The sequence below is a fragment of the Mixophyes fleayi genome, chromosome 1 (genome assembly GCF_038048845.1).
Source record: "Mixophyes fleayi isolate aMixFle1 chromosome 1, aMixFle1.hap1, whole genome shotgun sequence".
Taxonomy (NCBI): Eukaryota; Metazoa; Chordata; class Amphibia; order Anura; family Limnodynastidae; genus Mixophyes; species Mixophyes fleayi.
In genome coordinates this window covers 393150131-393164652 of record NC_134402.1, presented here as the reverse complement: position 1 = coordinate 393164652, position 14522 = coordinate 393150131, and the positions used below count along the sequence as shown (strand labels likewise).

The window sequence follows — 14522 nt, the reverse complement described above, 5'->3', positions numbered from 1 at the left end:
ATCTGCTGATCCTGATTAGCATCTGATTTAGATCTATAGGATTCCAAGCAGGATAGACAACAAATGGGTGGAGTACGTAAATCCGACACTGGAAATGTTGTCACTTAACCGGCTGTACCCCGGACCCACCTCCATTACTCTTTTAATGTCAGCATTGTGATTAGCGGCACTGTCAATGTCGCCAATCACACTATTGTGAACCTGTCAGCACAATGGAACTGTCGGCATTTAACCGGGTAACATGTTCATGTCGGCAGCTTAAGTGCCGACATTTCCAGTGCTGGAATTATGACCACCCCAATACATCTGGTACGTAGATAATTGGATCTGTTGGTGTATGTGGTAATCTTCTGACTGCACTTATGGTGCCCTGTCAGATCTGAGGTCAGATCTGACACATGCCTGTATTTGGCCACATTTGAAGATTTGGTCACTTGGAGGATCAGCCCATGTATGCACCTTTTCCCAGGATAGAGGAGTTCCCCAAGGCAATCATAAACACATAGTTTGCTTTAGGTAACATGTGAATGTCATAGTCACCATGACATTTGTCATACACGGAAATAGCAAAAATGGTGTATTAACGTGTTTATTCTGATTTTCATGTTTTATTCTGATTTGTACGTTTCTTAAGACATGTATGAGTCAGCATAGTGCATACAATGTGTCTGCATGAAGATACTTTTAAAGCACTTCAAGATTTAAGCACATCTTGATCATAAATTGTAACCCGGGGGGCAAGATTCCTCTCAGCAGCCTATTGGGAACATTATACAGGGAAAATAAATGCAGGTGGCCCAGTGACCCAGCCCAAGGTAGCCCACTACGGGTCCCTGCCCGGGAAAACAGATGCCCCCCCTGCCCCCCAGCTCAGCCTGCCCCTGATCTTGATGTGTCTACATACTAGAGACGTCAGTCATCATCATCTTTCTCCTGTGTTTGATTCTGAGCACTTACAAGTCCACATATTGCACTGATATAGTATTGCGTATGCTGCTGCTAAACAGATACCACATCTCTACTCTGAGTGAGCTGAACCAATAGTCATGAGGTGGAGAGGATGTTCAGGTTGCATGCCCAAAACATGGCTGCCTTCACTGTGTGTGAGTGACAAGTACCTTTTTAAAACCAATACTAATATTTATATCATTTGTTAAACCTACCGTACAACCATGTGTTTAAGAAATAAAATGCATTATGTAACAAATAAACAAATTAGTTTTATTGTTTGCTACAGTAAACAGGTTAATCAAAATGTTAATTTGATGACTTTCTCAGTACTATGCCCATTCAGTTTATTTTCAAGTCCATTTTCTTAAATAGTCACATATTTAGTCCCATCTATTTAGGGCATAAGTCAATTACAGCAGTTATCTGGTGACATTTTTACACTGTGGTACAGTTTAGTGCAATAATAAGAATATAAAAATATTGATGTTTTGTATTAAAAAATGAGTTATAAATGAGTGTCAGCTATTGGAATTCTCCGGAGTTCCACAATTTGTGAATTAGCCATGCTGCCTCCATCTTGACTTCCGTGGCATGATTCCGTGTCACTGATATTCAGTCCTGATCCTAAGGAGATTATCAAATAAATAAATAATATAATTCCAGTAAAAAATAAATAAGGCAAATTGTAAATGTATATATTTATCATATCTATTATATAAATCGATGGCTATAAAACTAGTATTTACTTGATGGTATTAAACAAAATTTTCTTTATAGTGTACACAAGCAATAGTGAATTGCAAATGTGTATGATCTGACAGTCAGTCGCACATGTAGCTGGTCCCATAGGGATCTTTGTTTACAGCACATCAAACAGATTAGATTTATTAGCACTATGTGGATGCATCTGCCTTAGAGATGAGCAAAGAGTTCCTCTTCTGTTTCGACCATTTTACACTGCATTTGTACAATTTCTAGCCTATAAACAGAGCCGGAGTGACAACAGTCACTTTATTCTGTGGTATGGTTGGGTTTGGGTTGAGAATTCTGGGCAGAGCAAAAATAAAAGAAAATATTCCACTTGGAACAATTAAGGACGAATTCTGCTGGAGAAAAGTGCAAAAATCCACAACAAAATATGGAATTATTATTATTATTATTCTCCTTTATTTATTAGGCGCCACAAGTTTTCCGCAGCGCTGTACAAATACAAAACGGTATACAATACAGGGTGAAACAATACAGAACAATAAACAAATAATACTAAGAGTTCGGAAACTCCAGGCATGGCTAGTGACGGAGCAGAAGAGTAGGTATAGAGACAGGATGGAAGAGGGCCCTGCTCATAAGAGCTTACATTCTAAGGGAGGGTAAACAGACATTAGGCACAGAAGGGAGTCAGTAAAGGGGATAGCACACAAGGAGAGAACAAAGGAGGGCAGGAGGAGAGGGGAGATAAGAGCAAGTGGAGAAGATCGAGACAGGGTAAAGTGGATGGTTGATAGGCATTAAGGAACAGGTGAGTTTTAAGTGCCTGTTTGAAGGAGCACAAGTTAGGGGATAAACAGATGGAGCGAGGGAGGTCGTTCCAGTGAAGGGGGCATCTTGGATTCTGGAGTGCGATGAGGGGATCATAGTGGAAGAGAGGCGATGGTCATTGGCCGAGTGCAGGGAGTGGGAGGGAGTGTGAATGGAGAGAAGGTTAGAGATATAGGGGGCAGTTGAGTGGGAGAGAGCTTTGTAGGTGATGGTGAGGAGTTTGCACAGGATTCTGTAGGGGAAGGGGAGCCAGTGTAAGACAAGGCAGAGAGCGGAGGCAGAAGAAGAGCGACGTGAAAGGAAGATAAATCTTGCAGCCGCGTTGAGTATAGAACTGAGGGGGCAAGGTGGGAGCAAAAGAGGCCGGTAAGGAGAAGGTTGCAGTAATCAAGACGGGAGATGATGAGTGCATGGATGATAGTTTTGGTAGCATCCTGAGAGAGAAAGGGCCGGATGTGGGCAATGTTACGCAGTTGGAAGAGACAGGATTGGGCAAGGGATTGAATGTGGGGGGCAAAGAGAGGGAGGAGTCGAGGATGACACCCAGGCAGCGGAGTTGGGGGACAGAGGAGATGATGGTGGTGTTAACAGTGCTGAAGAGATGATGATGGGAGGATAATCTAGAAGGAGGGAAGACAATAAGTTCAGTTTTAGAAATGTTAATTTTGAGAAAGTGTGAGGACATCCAGGAGGAGATGGCAGAGAGGCAGTCGGATATGCGAGAGAGGAGGGTGGAGGAAAGATCAGGAGAAGAGATGTAGAGTTGAATGTCATCACCATAAAGGTGATACTGAAGACCGAAGGAAGAGATGAGAGCACCCAGGGAGGTAGTATAGAGCGAGAAGAGTAGAGGGCTGAGAACAGAGAGGGTCGAGGAGAGAATTGTCTGAGAGGTGTCTTGTGAGGCAGTTGCATACAATTCACTTGAGTAGTTTAGAGGCATAGGGGAGAAGTGAGATGGGGCAATAATTAGCAAGTGGGGTGGGATCGAGATTGGGTTTTTTGAGGATGAGATAAGAGCATGTTTAAATGAGGAGGGGATGATACTGGAGGAGAGTGACAGGTTGAAGAGGTGTGCTAGATAGGAGCAGGCAGTGGGGGAGAGAGAGCGAAGAAAGTGAAAGGGGATGAGATCAAGATGACATGTAGATGGGGGAGAGGATAGAATAAGGGAAAGAACTTCTTCACTCGAAGTAGGGTGGAAACAGCACCAGAGTTGGTTGGTGGGAGAAGATGGAGCGATGAGTGTGGCAGGAGAGGGATTGGAGGAGAGGATGTTGAGTCTGACGGCCTCAATTTTGGAGGAGAAAAAAGGTGGTGAAGTCAGTAGCAGAGAGGGACAGCGGGACAGGAGGAGGAGGAGGGGAGGGGGAGGAGAGAATAGAATGTGGCAAAGAGGTGCCGGGGATTAGAAGACTGAGACGAAATGAGGGACTTAAAGAAGGAATGTTTAGCAAGGGAGAGGGCAGAACAGAATGAAGAGAGGATAAATTTAAAATGAAGGAAGTCCGTCAGGGAGCGAGATTTCCTCCAGAGGCGTTCACCTGCACGAATGCACTTCTGAAGGAAGCGGGTAAATTTGGAGTGTCAGGGTTGGAGAATTAAGCAGCGCCGGCGGAATGAGTCAAGTATTCCACTAAACCGTTGTGAAATTTCGCGCATCTCTATCTTTATATAATTCATTTAGCTGAGCCAAAAATCAACAGACTTAACTAACAAAAGTCTCTCAATTATTAACACAAAACTGCTGTGAATTCATTAGGGAGACACAAAACAATCAGGCATTTATTTCTTCATTCTTAAGTGGGTTGAAGTCATTCTAATTGAGCTTGTATTTCACAAAGTCTGCATCATCTGATGAAGCGATTATTATATTAGTCATTGAAATAAAGTGAATATACAACCTGAAATCTTGTTTCCTGTCATTTGTTCTATTGTATGAAGTAAAGCTAGTGTAAGGCTAAACCTTTAACTAAAGGCTTATTCTACAGCGAGTGACCAGAATCGGTATTGTATTGGTTTCACAAGGTGGCAAGACAAACAAAGCTCTTCTAAAGAAATAAAGATCACAAATGTAAGAGAAATTGTAAGAGGCAAACCCTATATATATATATATATATATATATATATATATACATACACATGAATGTGTTTTATGTGGTTTACAGTTTTTCACATTTTAAATGAACACACTTGTGTGATATCATGCGGTTTTCTTAAATCGTTAATTCAGGTATTTTTATAGTACAGTTGAATGCATGGGTAATTTCATACTTGCCTATTTTGAGGGCTCTCCCTCCAAGAGATCCCTGAAGAGGGGTGTGGTGGGAGCGGAAGGGGGCAAATCACCTAATTTTGGCCCCGCCCCACAACAAAATCTGCATTTTTGACAGAGAGGGGGGGTTAAAATTATATGATTCATCATGAATCACTTCATTGAGGGTGATCAGGAACAGGATGCAGGAGACTTGGCTGCTCTCCTGGAAGCCTGGGAGAGTAAGCAAGTATGGGCAATTTTAATTTTACTCATTTTAAGCTGTCTGCCACCACCTTTTGCCATGTTTCTTATTGCTCTAATTTTGAGAAGCACTGTTACAAGATCTCAAGTTATATTTGGGTGACCCCGGGCCTCCAGTGAGACACATTACCTTTTTGGAGGCTCGGGGTTACTTTCTGGTGAATTTCACCCACAAATTCTTAATATATATATACACAACACAACATTGGGACTCTTACTAATAAGTGTTAGGAAGATCTTTCAGATTCCTCTTGAAAGTGGCGGATAACTTAATCATATGATACATTATGCAACTTAGGGGCCTATTTAACAAAGGGAGAAAAGATATGTCTCTCATTTTCACCAGATAAGGCTTCTCCCTATTTAGCAAAGGGGTATCGGTGGTAGTAGCTTTTGTCTGGATCTCTGTTGAAGGCTTCTCCCATGCATACTATGAGGAAGCCTATTTACCATGGACACTGACGGCATAAGTATCGCGCAGCCTGCAGCAACTCTACACAATAAAAAATACATTAATATTTAAATAAAGCATTTTGTTTTTATTTAAATATATGAAAATATTTAATTTTTCTATTTTTTTATTGAAAGTGGAACTGTCCAGGCTTCCTGTTTCACTGCACATGTATGAACCGGCAAGATGGTTCACACATGCTCCCACATTGGCATGGCGAATCAGCAAGTTCAGCCGTACTGCTGCGAGCCTGTATCACTAGAGACTGAGTATCACTCTGCTGCCCCAGCAAAAATGCATTGTTAAATTGCGGCAAGAGAGGATATTTCTCTTGCTGCAGGTAAAAAATATGATTGATCACCCTTTTATTGAGAGTGAGTGTGGGTCACTTTACTTGGTCATAGACATTTGTGCTATGTCCTTTTTATTTGACCTGTGTTGTAAATGGAAATTAGCGAGCTGTGGACCCTGGTGCAGTAAGCCGAAAGGAGGGAACAGGGGCCCGCAGCTCACTAGTTCCGACCCTCTGCATCTGCCATGCAGCGGGCCCCATTAACTGCATGGGCCCCGAAGCACTGCTCCTGCCGCACCAATAGTAGTTCCGCCACTGTCCACCACTGATGTAACAGAAGTGAATTAAAAATATAGAGCTGAGGAGGGAGAGGGTTAAAAGCTTAGTTGGGGAAGATTGCAGCGTACAATCATCTGTTATGTATATATTATATAAACATTTCATAACAGATCCTAATTTTGTAGTACTTGTTTTTTCTAGGTGAACACGAAACATAAACATCCTTTGATGTATTTGTGAAAATAACGTAACTTTCTTTATTTGCTGCCATGTTCTCCAGCAGGTGCTCTGTGTAATAGAGCTGTGCGTCATGTCTGTTGTAGCTGCTGACTGTAGAACAAGACAGCAGCTCCTGGTGCATGCAGAGCAGTCTCATTCAGCGTGATAATGGAGACCACTATTTCTAGCTCTCAAGTGGCTTTTAGAATGAGTGGGTAGAAAACAAAACCCTTATGCTTAACCTCTTATTTCAATACTGCAGTATATTTTATTCTCCACAACCTGTTCAAAGAAAACCATTGTTTAGTGCAGCTGGGTACATTAAAGGGAAACATTAGTTAATTAGGAAATTAAATATTTTCTATAGGGCTTTTTTTGCCACTAAAACAATAGATTTGCTTCACTAAAGAGGATGGGTACAGCTGCCGAGCGTTACGGACTCCTTCAAAAGATATTTCCTGAAACACTGTGTTATGTAGACTGACATAGTGCACACCATGGTGCGGGTATAGTCACCATACTTGTGCAATTTGCACTATTTTGTAATACTTTGAAGCTGCTATACAGACAATATCAGTAAATAGAACAAATTCAACTCAAGTCAGTGACTCTGATAAGATCATACTTGCCTACTCTCCCGGGAAGCTCCCTAATTTCAGAGAGTCCTCCTGGACTCCCGGGAGAGCAGGCATTCTCCCGGACGTGATGGAGGTGGGGCTTCATGATGCAATATCGAGTCATCAAGCCCTGTCCCCTGCTTTGAAATTAAGTGAATTTTAGCATTTTTTAGCAGGGGGCGGGGCTATGGTGACGCACTATCGTCACCACGCCCCCTCCTACCCCTTGTCACATGACCTCTGCTCCAGGATTTCCCGGAGCGGATGGCAAGTATGGATGAGATGGATTCTGGTTGGCAGCTATTAACTACTAGAAAACCCACAGGTAAACAGAGCTGTACTGACGACCATAGCAAGGAAAGATTTTACAACATTGCAAAACTATCATCTTTCATTATTACTAGAGATAAACGTCAACTCTATTTATGAAACAAAACAACATTACAGTTCCAAAAGAAATGATGTAAGTGTGCAACGTACCAGCTTTTAAAACAAATATTAAGTCATCAAATTCTTGCAGTTCTTCATCAGCTACCAGGGAGCCATTACTGTACCCTCCGGAAGGAGTGTAGGCTGCACCATTCTGAGGACTTTGCTTTTCTTGGCTGCCAGACCTCTCCCATTCCGATGAAATCTGAGAGAGGAGTAAGTCAAAATGAAGAACGGAGATTACTGTTTTATTAAAGTAACACTTATTGCTGTGATTGAACATTATTTGAGATGGCCTTAACAGAACAGGTATGATGGTTGTCTGAACAGGCATGTAAAAGCATACTTAGCAGTGCCAGGATTATCACCGGCAAATAAACCATTACATACATAGGGCAAAATTAAATTGAAAAAAAAAAATGCATTATTGCAGACATCAATGGGCCACAACCATTTGTGGCCTTTGATAAATCTGCCCTAGAGTGTGGAATAAAACCATCTTAAATACTGCAGTCCATATCTGTGCACCATAGAACCATTCCCTGAGAATGAAGAATAATAAGTGATGCACATTACCTCTTCCATTGCACTAATCAGATTCTGAGTGGACTTGCTGATCTCCGCCCCAGCTGGAGGCATCCCACTGCTGGGTGTGAAGAAAGTGGAGGCTGGGCTCCTATGTCCATCCATCTCTATGCTGTAACTAGCTTTAACTGGGCAGCACAGCTGGTTGTGCATAATAAAGTAAACCACAAAGGCATAAAGACCCTACAACGAAACCAAAATAATGATAAAGTATTGTTTTATTACATTACATTATACTACATTAAGTATACACTAAAATATCAGGGTGATTAACTCTTAATTTGGTAGCATGTACATATATACTTCAACCATTACAGAGGATCTCCAGCAAAGCTTAACATTTGTGCACTATCCCCCAAGTAGCAGATTAGCAGGGACTTTATTACAGAGTTAAATAACTCCCAGAAGTCCCTGTAATAAACACTTTTCACAGACAGACGGCTGGGAGAAGTCTGAAATGAAGGTCCTGAGTCATTGAGGCACGCATACTGAGCGCACCATGCCTTAACCGCACATAAATCAGCTCCAGAATTCAACAAGGAACAGATCTAAAGATACGTGTGGTGTGGACTATGGGTGTAGTTTTATCCAGCTATACTAGACCAGACACTGCAGGACGTGTACAATGTCTATGTGGAATATAAAATCTCAAAAGAACGCATAGAAAAATAAATAAAAAATAAATTAATATAGTCATTTTATGATTATAAATGGAAATCTTTTTAAAAAAAGTTTTTTCTATATATTTCTTTTCCCTTGGAAAAACATTTATTAGGATGTCCTTAATGTCTACTGTACATAAAATACATTTTTACAGTTGCTCCTGATTGTAGATACATGTTATAGCATGCAAACGATACTGACATCACTAGGACTCAGGCAAGTAACTTTGAGATGCACAGAGCTTGATTTGGATGTGGCTGCCTGCTCTCCAGCTTGGCACGCCCCTACTGTAAATTGACTATGGCCAAAAGCACCTTGTCCGCCCTATTCAATCCCTGAAATCATAGGCTGTAGTAAGTGTCCGTTCCGTCCGCGCACGCAGCAGACAGGGCTGTCTTTACAGCCGTATCTCCCGGTTGTGATTCTGCGTTGACATGCTCAAAGTGAGCAGATACGATACATGCCTTAATGACTCAGACTTGAAGTGTGTATATGCAAACAGTTGGAGCAATTATAAATTGCAGTCATGGAAAAACATGCCACCTCAAACGCAACCAACCAGACATTTCTATTCATCAACGGGTTATAGATCCATCAATGCTAATTGCTACTTGGTTGTTATGGATTACTGCACTTTTGTACTTATTTAGAGATACCTCCCATTATTGATAGATAAGTTGTGATTTTGGCAATGTAGTAATAGAAATATTGCTTTTGTAGACATACACAGTCTACCTGGGTAACCGAGGGTCCCAGGCAAAAATGAATGTGTAAAGAGAATAAGATATCATTCAACATGCAGTGAATAAGGAATTTCAATGTGTGGTTGGTCGATATTTACAAATAGGGACATTTCCAAAGACAAACATTCCAGTGACAAAGTCTGGGACTGCCCCTAAAATTAGGGACAGTTGGGAACTATACAAACATGCTTTTCTCTATGCAGAGACAATTAAACCAGGAAGGTAGATTAGCATATGAGGGATAGAGGTGAAGTGAAACTATTTATTACTAGCTTGACATTCCACTGCAGAAGAGATATATCATGTTTTACAGTATGTTCCTTCCCCTAATCAGAAATAGAAAAAGTTAAACCATACTTGCCAACTCTTCCTGAATGTCAGGGAGACTCCCTGAAATAGGGGTGATCTCCCTCACTCCCTACTTAAATACTGTCACACACATATAATCAAAATAAAAACTGATAAAGAGAAACAAACATAGTGTGTGTGTGTTATTGAAAGAGCACATAAAGGCCTGTGCCCACTATATACAACCCTTAGCTCATTATAACAACATTATGCCAACAATATATAATCCCACACTATAATTTAGAACATTGTACCAACCATATTATTCTTCTGCTTATTACATAACATGTCTGCCATATATGATTGTTTGTCCTGCTTATTAATCTTTTTCTCACTACTGTGCATTACTCCATACTTGCCAACTCTCCCTGAATGTCAGGGATACTCCCTGAAATAGGGGTGATCTCCCTCACTCCCTGAAGAGTCTGGCATTCTCCCTGATACTGAGCCAGTACAAGACGTGGTTGGCTTCGCCATCTGTGGCTTGATGACACAGTTAAGAAATTGTCTTCTATGTCCATGTATTGATGCCTATGGAGGTGGCCATTTTCATGGAGACCAAGAAATATTCAAAGACTGACAGGTAAGACAATATGACTTCAGTAATGCAGACAGAAATATAAAGGACACGTCAGTCTCTAGAGATTCATTAGCTGCTTTTCTTTAACGCATAGTTGCCTACTCCCGCTTTTCTGGGAGACCTCCCTGAATAGATAAGTGATGAGGGGCGAGGCTTAATGACGCAAATATTGTGCCATTTTAGCCCCGCCCCCTGCTATAATTGGTCAAAATTGTGACAAACATTTAGGGGCGGGCCAAAATGATGCGTTTCATCAAGTCCCGCCCACGCACTCCCACCTCCCCCAGGATCTCCCTGAAGCCAACGAGGAATAGTTGGCAAGTATGAGTCAAACAGCAAACTGCAACTTGCGGTATAGACAGAGGAATATATGGGGGAGGGGGATCTGGGCTGTGGAAGGGAAAAGAGTGGAGAAAGTTGAGATAAAGGAGGAGGAGAGGGAGCTGCGCATAAAGGGGATTTGTTTTTCTGTGTGTTTATTATTATTATTTTTTTTCAAGTCAGAGCTAGTGGGTGTGGTTTAATTGCATTAGTTGATACAGCTGGTTGGTGCAAGCTCTATTTAACAGGTGGTGGTAAGCGATTTCATTGAGCTTGTGATTTCCACTGCATTTTGATTTCAAGTGCTTTTTGTTTAAAGTGTGGAGTTAGATCCAGTAAGGAGTTGAATCCAGAAGGGGGTATAATCTGGCAAGTGGCTAGCAAAAGTTAGTACTTTTGAGTTCACTGTAGTTTATAAGAAGTTAAATTAGTTATAAGATGAGTGGTAGCAGGCTTGATGATCTCATTCAATGCATATTTTATCATATGTATGCCCACTTGGAGCAATTGTTCAAAGGTTTATACCTCTGTGAGAAATGTGAGCAATTGGTCTCTTTGGAAGCCCAGGTATCTGATCTAAAGCAGGCCATTGCAACATTGAGAGAGATTGCCAACCTGGAGCAGAGTTTACAGCTCACCGTTGATGCGTTATCTGAGCAGGGTGGAGCAGAGACAGAGGAGGATGCACAGGTAGGCAGCTGGGTAATAGTTACTAGAGGTAGTAGCAGAGGGAGGAAGAAGCAGGACAGTTCTGATCTAAGCAATCCCAGCAGATTTGCCAGATTGGGCGAAGATACTGAGGAAGGCAATTCAGAATTGGTAGAGTTGGGTGAGACTGGTTCCTCTAGCAACCAGGGGAATGGTCTCTCCAGCATAGAGGGAACCAAAATTACTCAGGGACCCAGGCACATTGTGGTGGTAGGGAATTCAATTATTAGGAAGGTAGATAGGGCAATCTGTCACCGGGACCATGCATGCCGAACAGTGTGTTGTCTCCCGGGTGCTCGGGCTCGGCATATTGCGGATCAGGTGGACAGATTGTTGGGAGGGGCTGGGAATGAACTGGCGGTTTTGGTGCATGTTGGCACCAATGACCAAGTTAGGGGAAGATGGGGTGTCCTACAGAATGATTTCAGGGACATAGGTCGCAAACTTAAGGCAAGGACATCCAAGGTAGTATTTACGGAAATACTACCTGTGCCACGCGCTAGTCCAGGGAGGCAGCGGGAGATTAGGGAGGTTAATGAGTGGCTAAAAGATTGGTGTAGGAAGGAGGGTTTTGGATTCTTAGAGCACTGGGCTGATTTCTCAATTAGTTGCCATCTTTATTGTTGAGATGGATTGCATCTGAATGAGGAGGGGGCTGCTGTGCTAGGGGAGAGGATGGTTAGAAGGTTGGAGGAGATAAGCCGATAAGGAGAGGCACATGTTAAAGCAAAAAGAAATACGTAAGGGAGACAATAGACTTAAGTGTATGCTTGCAAATGCAAGAAGCCTGACAGGCAAAATGGGAGGTTAGAACTAGTAGCAATGAATGAGCAGTATGATATTATAGGTATTACGGAGACCTGGTGGGATGATACACATGACTGAGCAGTCAACTTGGAAGGCTATACTCTCTTCAGGAAGGATAGAGTAAATAAAAGGGGAGGAACAGTATGTCTTTATATTAAGCCAGAGTTAAAACCAAGTATTCAGGAAGCTATTTATGAGAATATTGGTGATAATATAGAGACATTGTGGGTGGAAATATCCAGTGGAGGAAAAAGTACAGAGAAGTTGCTGATATGCTATAAACCACCATATATTATTATGATTGAGGAAGCACAACTTCTACAGCAAATTGAAAAGGCTACACAACTAGGTCAAGTTTTAATTATGGGGAATTTTAATTATCCGGACATTGACTGGAGTACTGAGACCTTCGGTACAGCTAGGGGAAATAGGTTTCTGAGCATGCTAAAAGCCCATTACATGTCCCAATTAGTAGAGGAACCAACTATGAACTGGACTATACTGGACCTAGTATTAACAAATAATTGAGACGTAATATCAAATATTCAAGTAAGGGAGCACTTGGGAAACAGTGATAATAATATGGTCTCATGTTAAAATGTTGTTGGAAACATACAGGTATAAGTTCATTAGTATGGGAAATAAATGTAAAATAATTAAGTCTAAACCAATGTGGCTAAATAAAAAGGTAAGGGAAGAAATGCAAAGGAAGAAGCGTGCATTTAAAGTCTATAGAGTCTAAGGAGTCCTTCCGTAGATACAAGGAATGTAATAAAACATGCAAAAAGGAAATTAGATTGGCTAAATTAGAAAATGAAAAACAAGTCGCAAAAGAAATTAAGAAACCCCAAAAAGTTTTTTAAGTATATAAATGGCAAAAGGATTAAAAAATATACTATAGGACCCCTAAGAAGTGAGATGGGTGAATTGATAAATGATACTTAGGCATTAAACACTTTCTTTTCTTCAGCATTTACTAGAGAGGAACAAATGTTAGGATTAATACATAAAAACGGAAATGAAATCGTACCATTAATTAATACTAGGCTGACAAAGGAAAATGTCCAAAGGCGATTGAAGAATATTAAGATAAATAAAGCTCAAGGTCCTGATGGCATACACCTAAGGGTTCTTATGGAGCTAAACTCAGAAATAGCTGGACCGCTATTCTTAATTTTCATAGATTCAATCTCAACAGGCTCAGTACCAAGGGATTGGCAAATAGCAGATGTGGTGCCGTTGTTTAAAAAAAGGACGAGATCACAACCAGGGAATTATAGACCTGTAAGCCTGACATCAATAGTGGGGAAACTACTGGAAGGCATATTAAGGGATAGTATTCAGGATTACTTGGTGCGCAATAAAGATTATTAGTGGGGATCAGCATGGGTATGTGAGGGATAGGTCATGTCAAACTAATCTAACTAGTTTCTACGTGGAAGTTAGTGGGAACTTAGACCAGGGCAGCACAGTAGATGTGGTCTACTTAGATTTTGCGAAGGCCTTTGATAAAGTGCCACACAAGAGGTTGGTTTACAAAATAAGGGAACTGGGTCTAAGAAACAACATTTGTACTTGGATTGAAAACTGGTTAGAGAATAGGGAACAGAGAGTTGTGATAAATGGAACATTTTGTAATTGGTCAAAAGTTTTAAGTGGAGTACTTCAAGGTTCCGTGCTGGGGCCACTCCTTTTTGATATATTTGTTAATGCCCTTGGTGATAGTTTAGAGAATAATGTTTCCATTTTTGCAGATGACACTAATCTCTGTAAGGTAATAAAATCAGAGCAAGATATAGCTTCTCTACAGAGGCACTTAAATAAACTGGAGGATTGGGCGGCCAAATGGAATATGAGGTTTAACATAGATAAATGTAAGGTTATGCATTTAGGGATCAAAAACAAGCACGCAGCTGCAAGGGCAAAACAAAGTATTGGCATGCATAAAAAGGGACATAGATGCAATTTGCCACTTTATAAATTGTTGGTAAGACCTTATTGAAGAATATGGAGTATAGTTATGGGTACCACTCTAAAAAAGATATTTTGGAACTAGAAAGGGTTCAGAGAAGGGCAACAAAAATGTATAAAGTGTACTTTAGAAAAAAGGTGTCTAAGGGGAGATATGATTACTATGTACAAATACATTAAGGGTAAATATAGAGAACTTTCATGGGAACTTTTTACCCCAAGGACTATACACAGGACACACGGTAACCCCCTTAGGCAGTGATTCCCAAACTGTACGACTAGGCCCCTTGGGGTGTCTCGGCAATCTCACAGGGGTGCCTTGGTCAGGGCCAGTGGTAAGCAAGGCGGAGGACTACTTAGTATTTATTTTAGCTTAGGGGTGCCTTGAAAAAATTATGAAAACCCTAAGGGTGCCTTGAACTGAAAAAGTTTGGGATCCACTGCCCTAAGGTTAAAAGAGAGGAAGTTTCACAACCAACAAAGGAAGGGGTTCTTTACAAT

At 41.2% G+C, this 14522-nt stretch overlaps 1 protein-coding gene across 1 annotated transcript in view; it reads right to left on the bottom strand.

The window, feature by feature from the left end:
* Window positions 1–1071: 1071 nt before the first annotated feature.
* ADGRV1 (adhesion G protein-coupled receptor V1) overlaps window positions 1072–14522 on the bottom strand; it is a 397132-nt gene continuing 383681 nt past the window's right edge. Inside the window, exons 89-91 of the mRNA XM_075212995.1 lie at window positions 7872–8063; window positions 7347–7500; window positions 1072–1575 (exon numbers count right to left, since the gene is read on the bottom strand). Of these exons, the coding sequence (XP_075069096.1) occupies window positions 1457–1575; window positions 7347–7500; window positions 7872–8063 (465 nt within the window). The 3' untranslated portion in view covers window positions 1072–1456. The remainder of the gene's footprint in view (window positions 1576–7346; window positions 7501–7871; window positions 8064–14522) is intronic.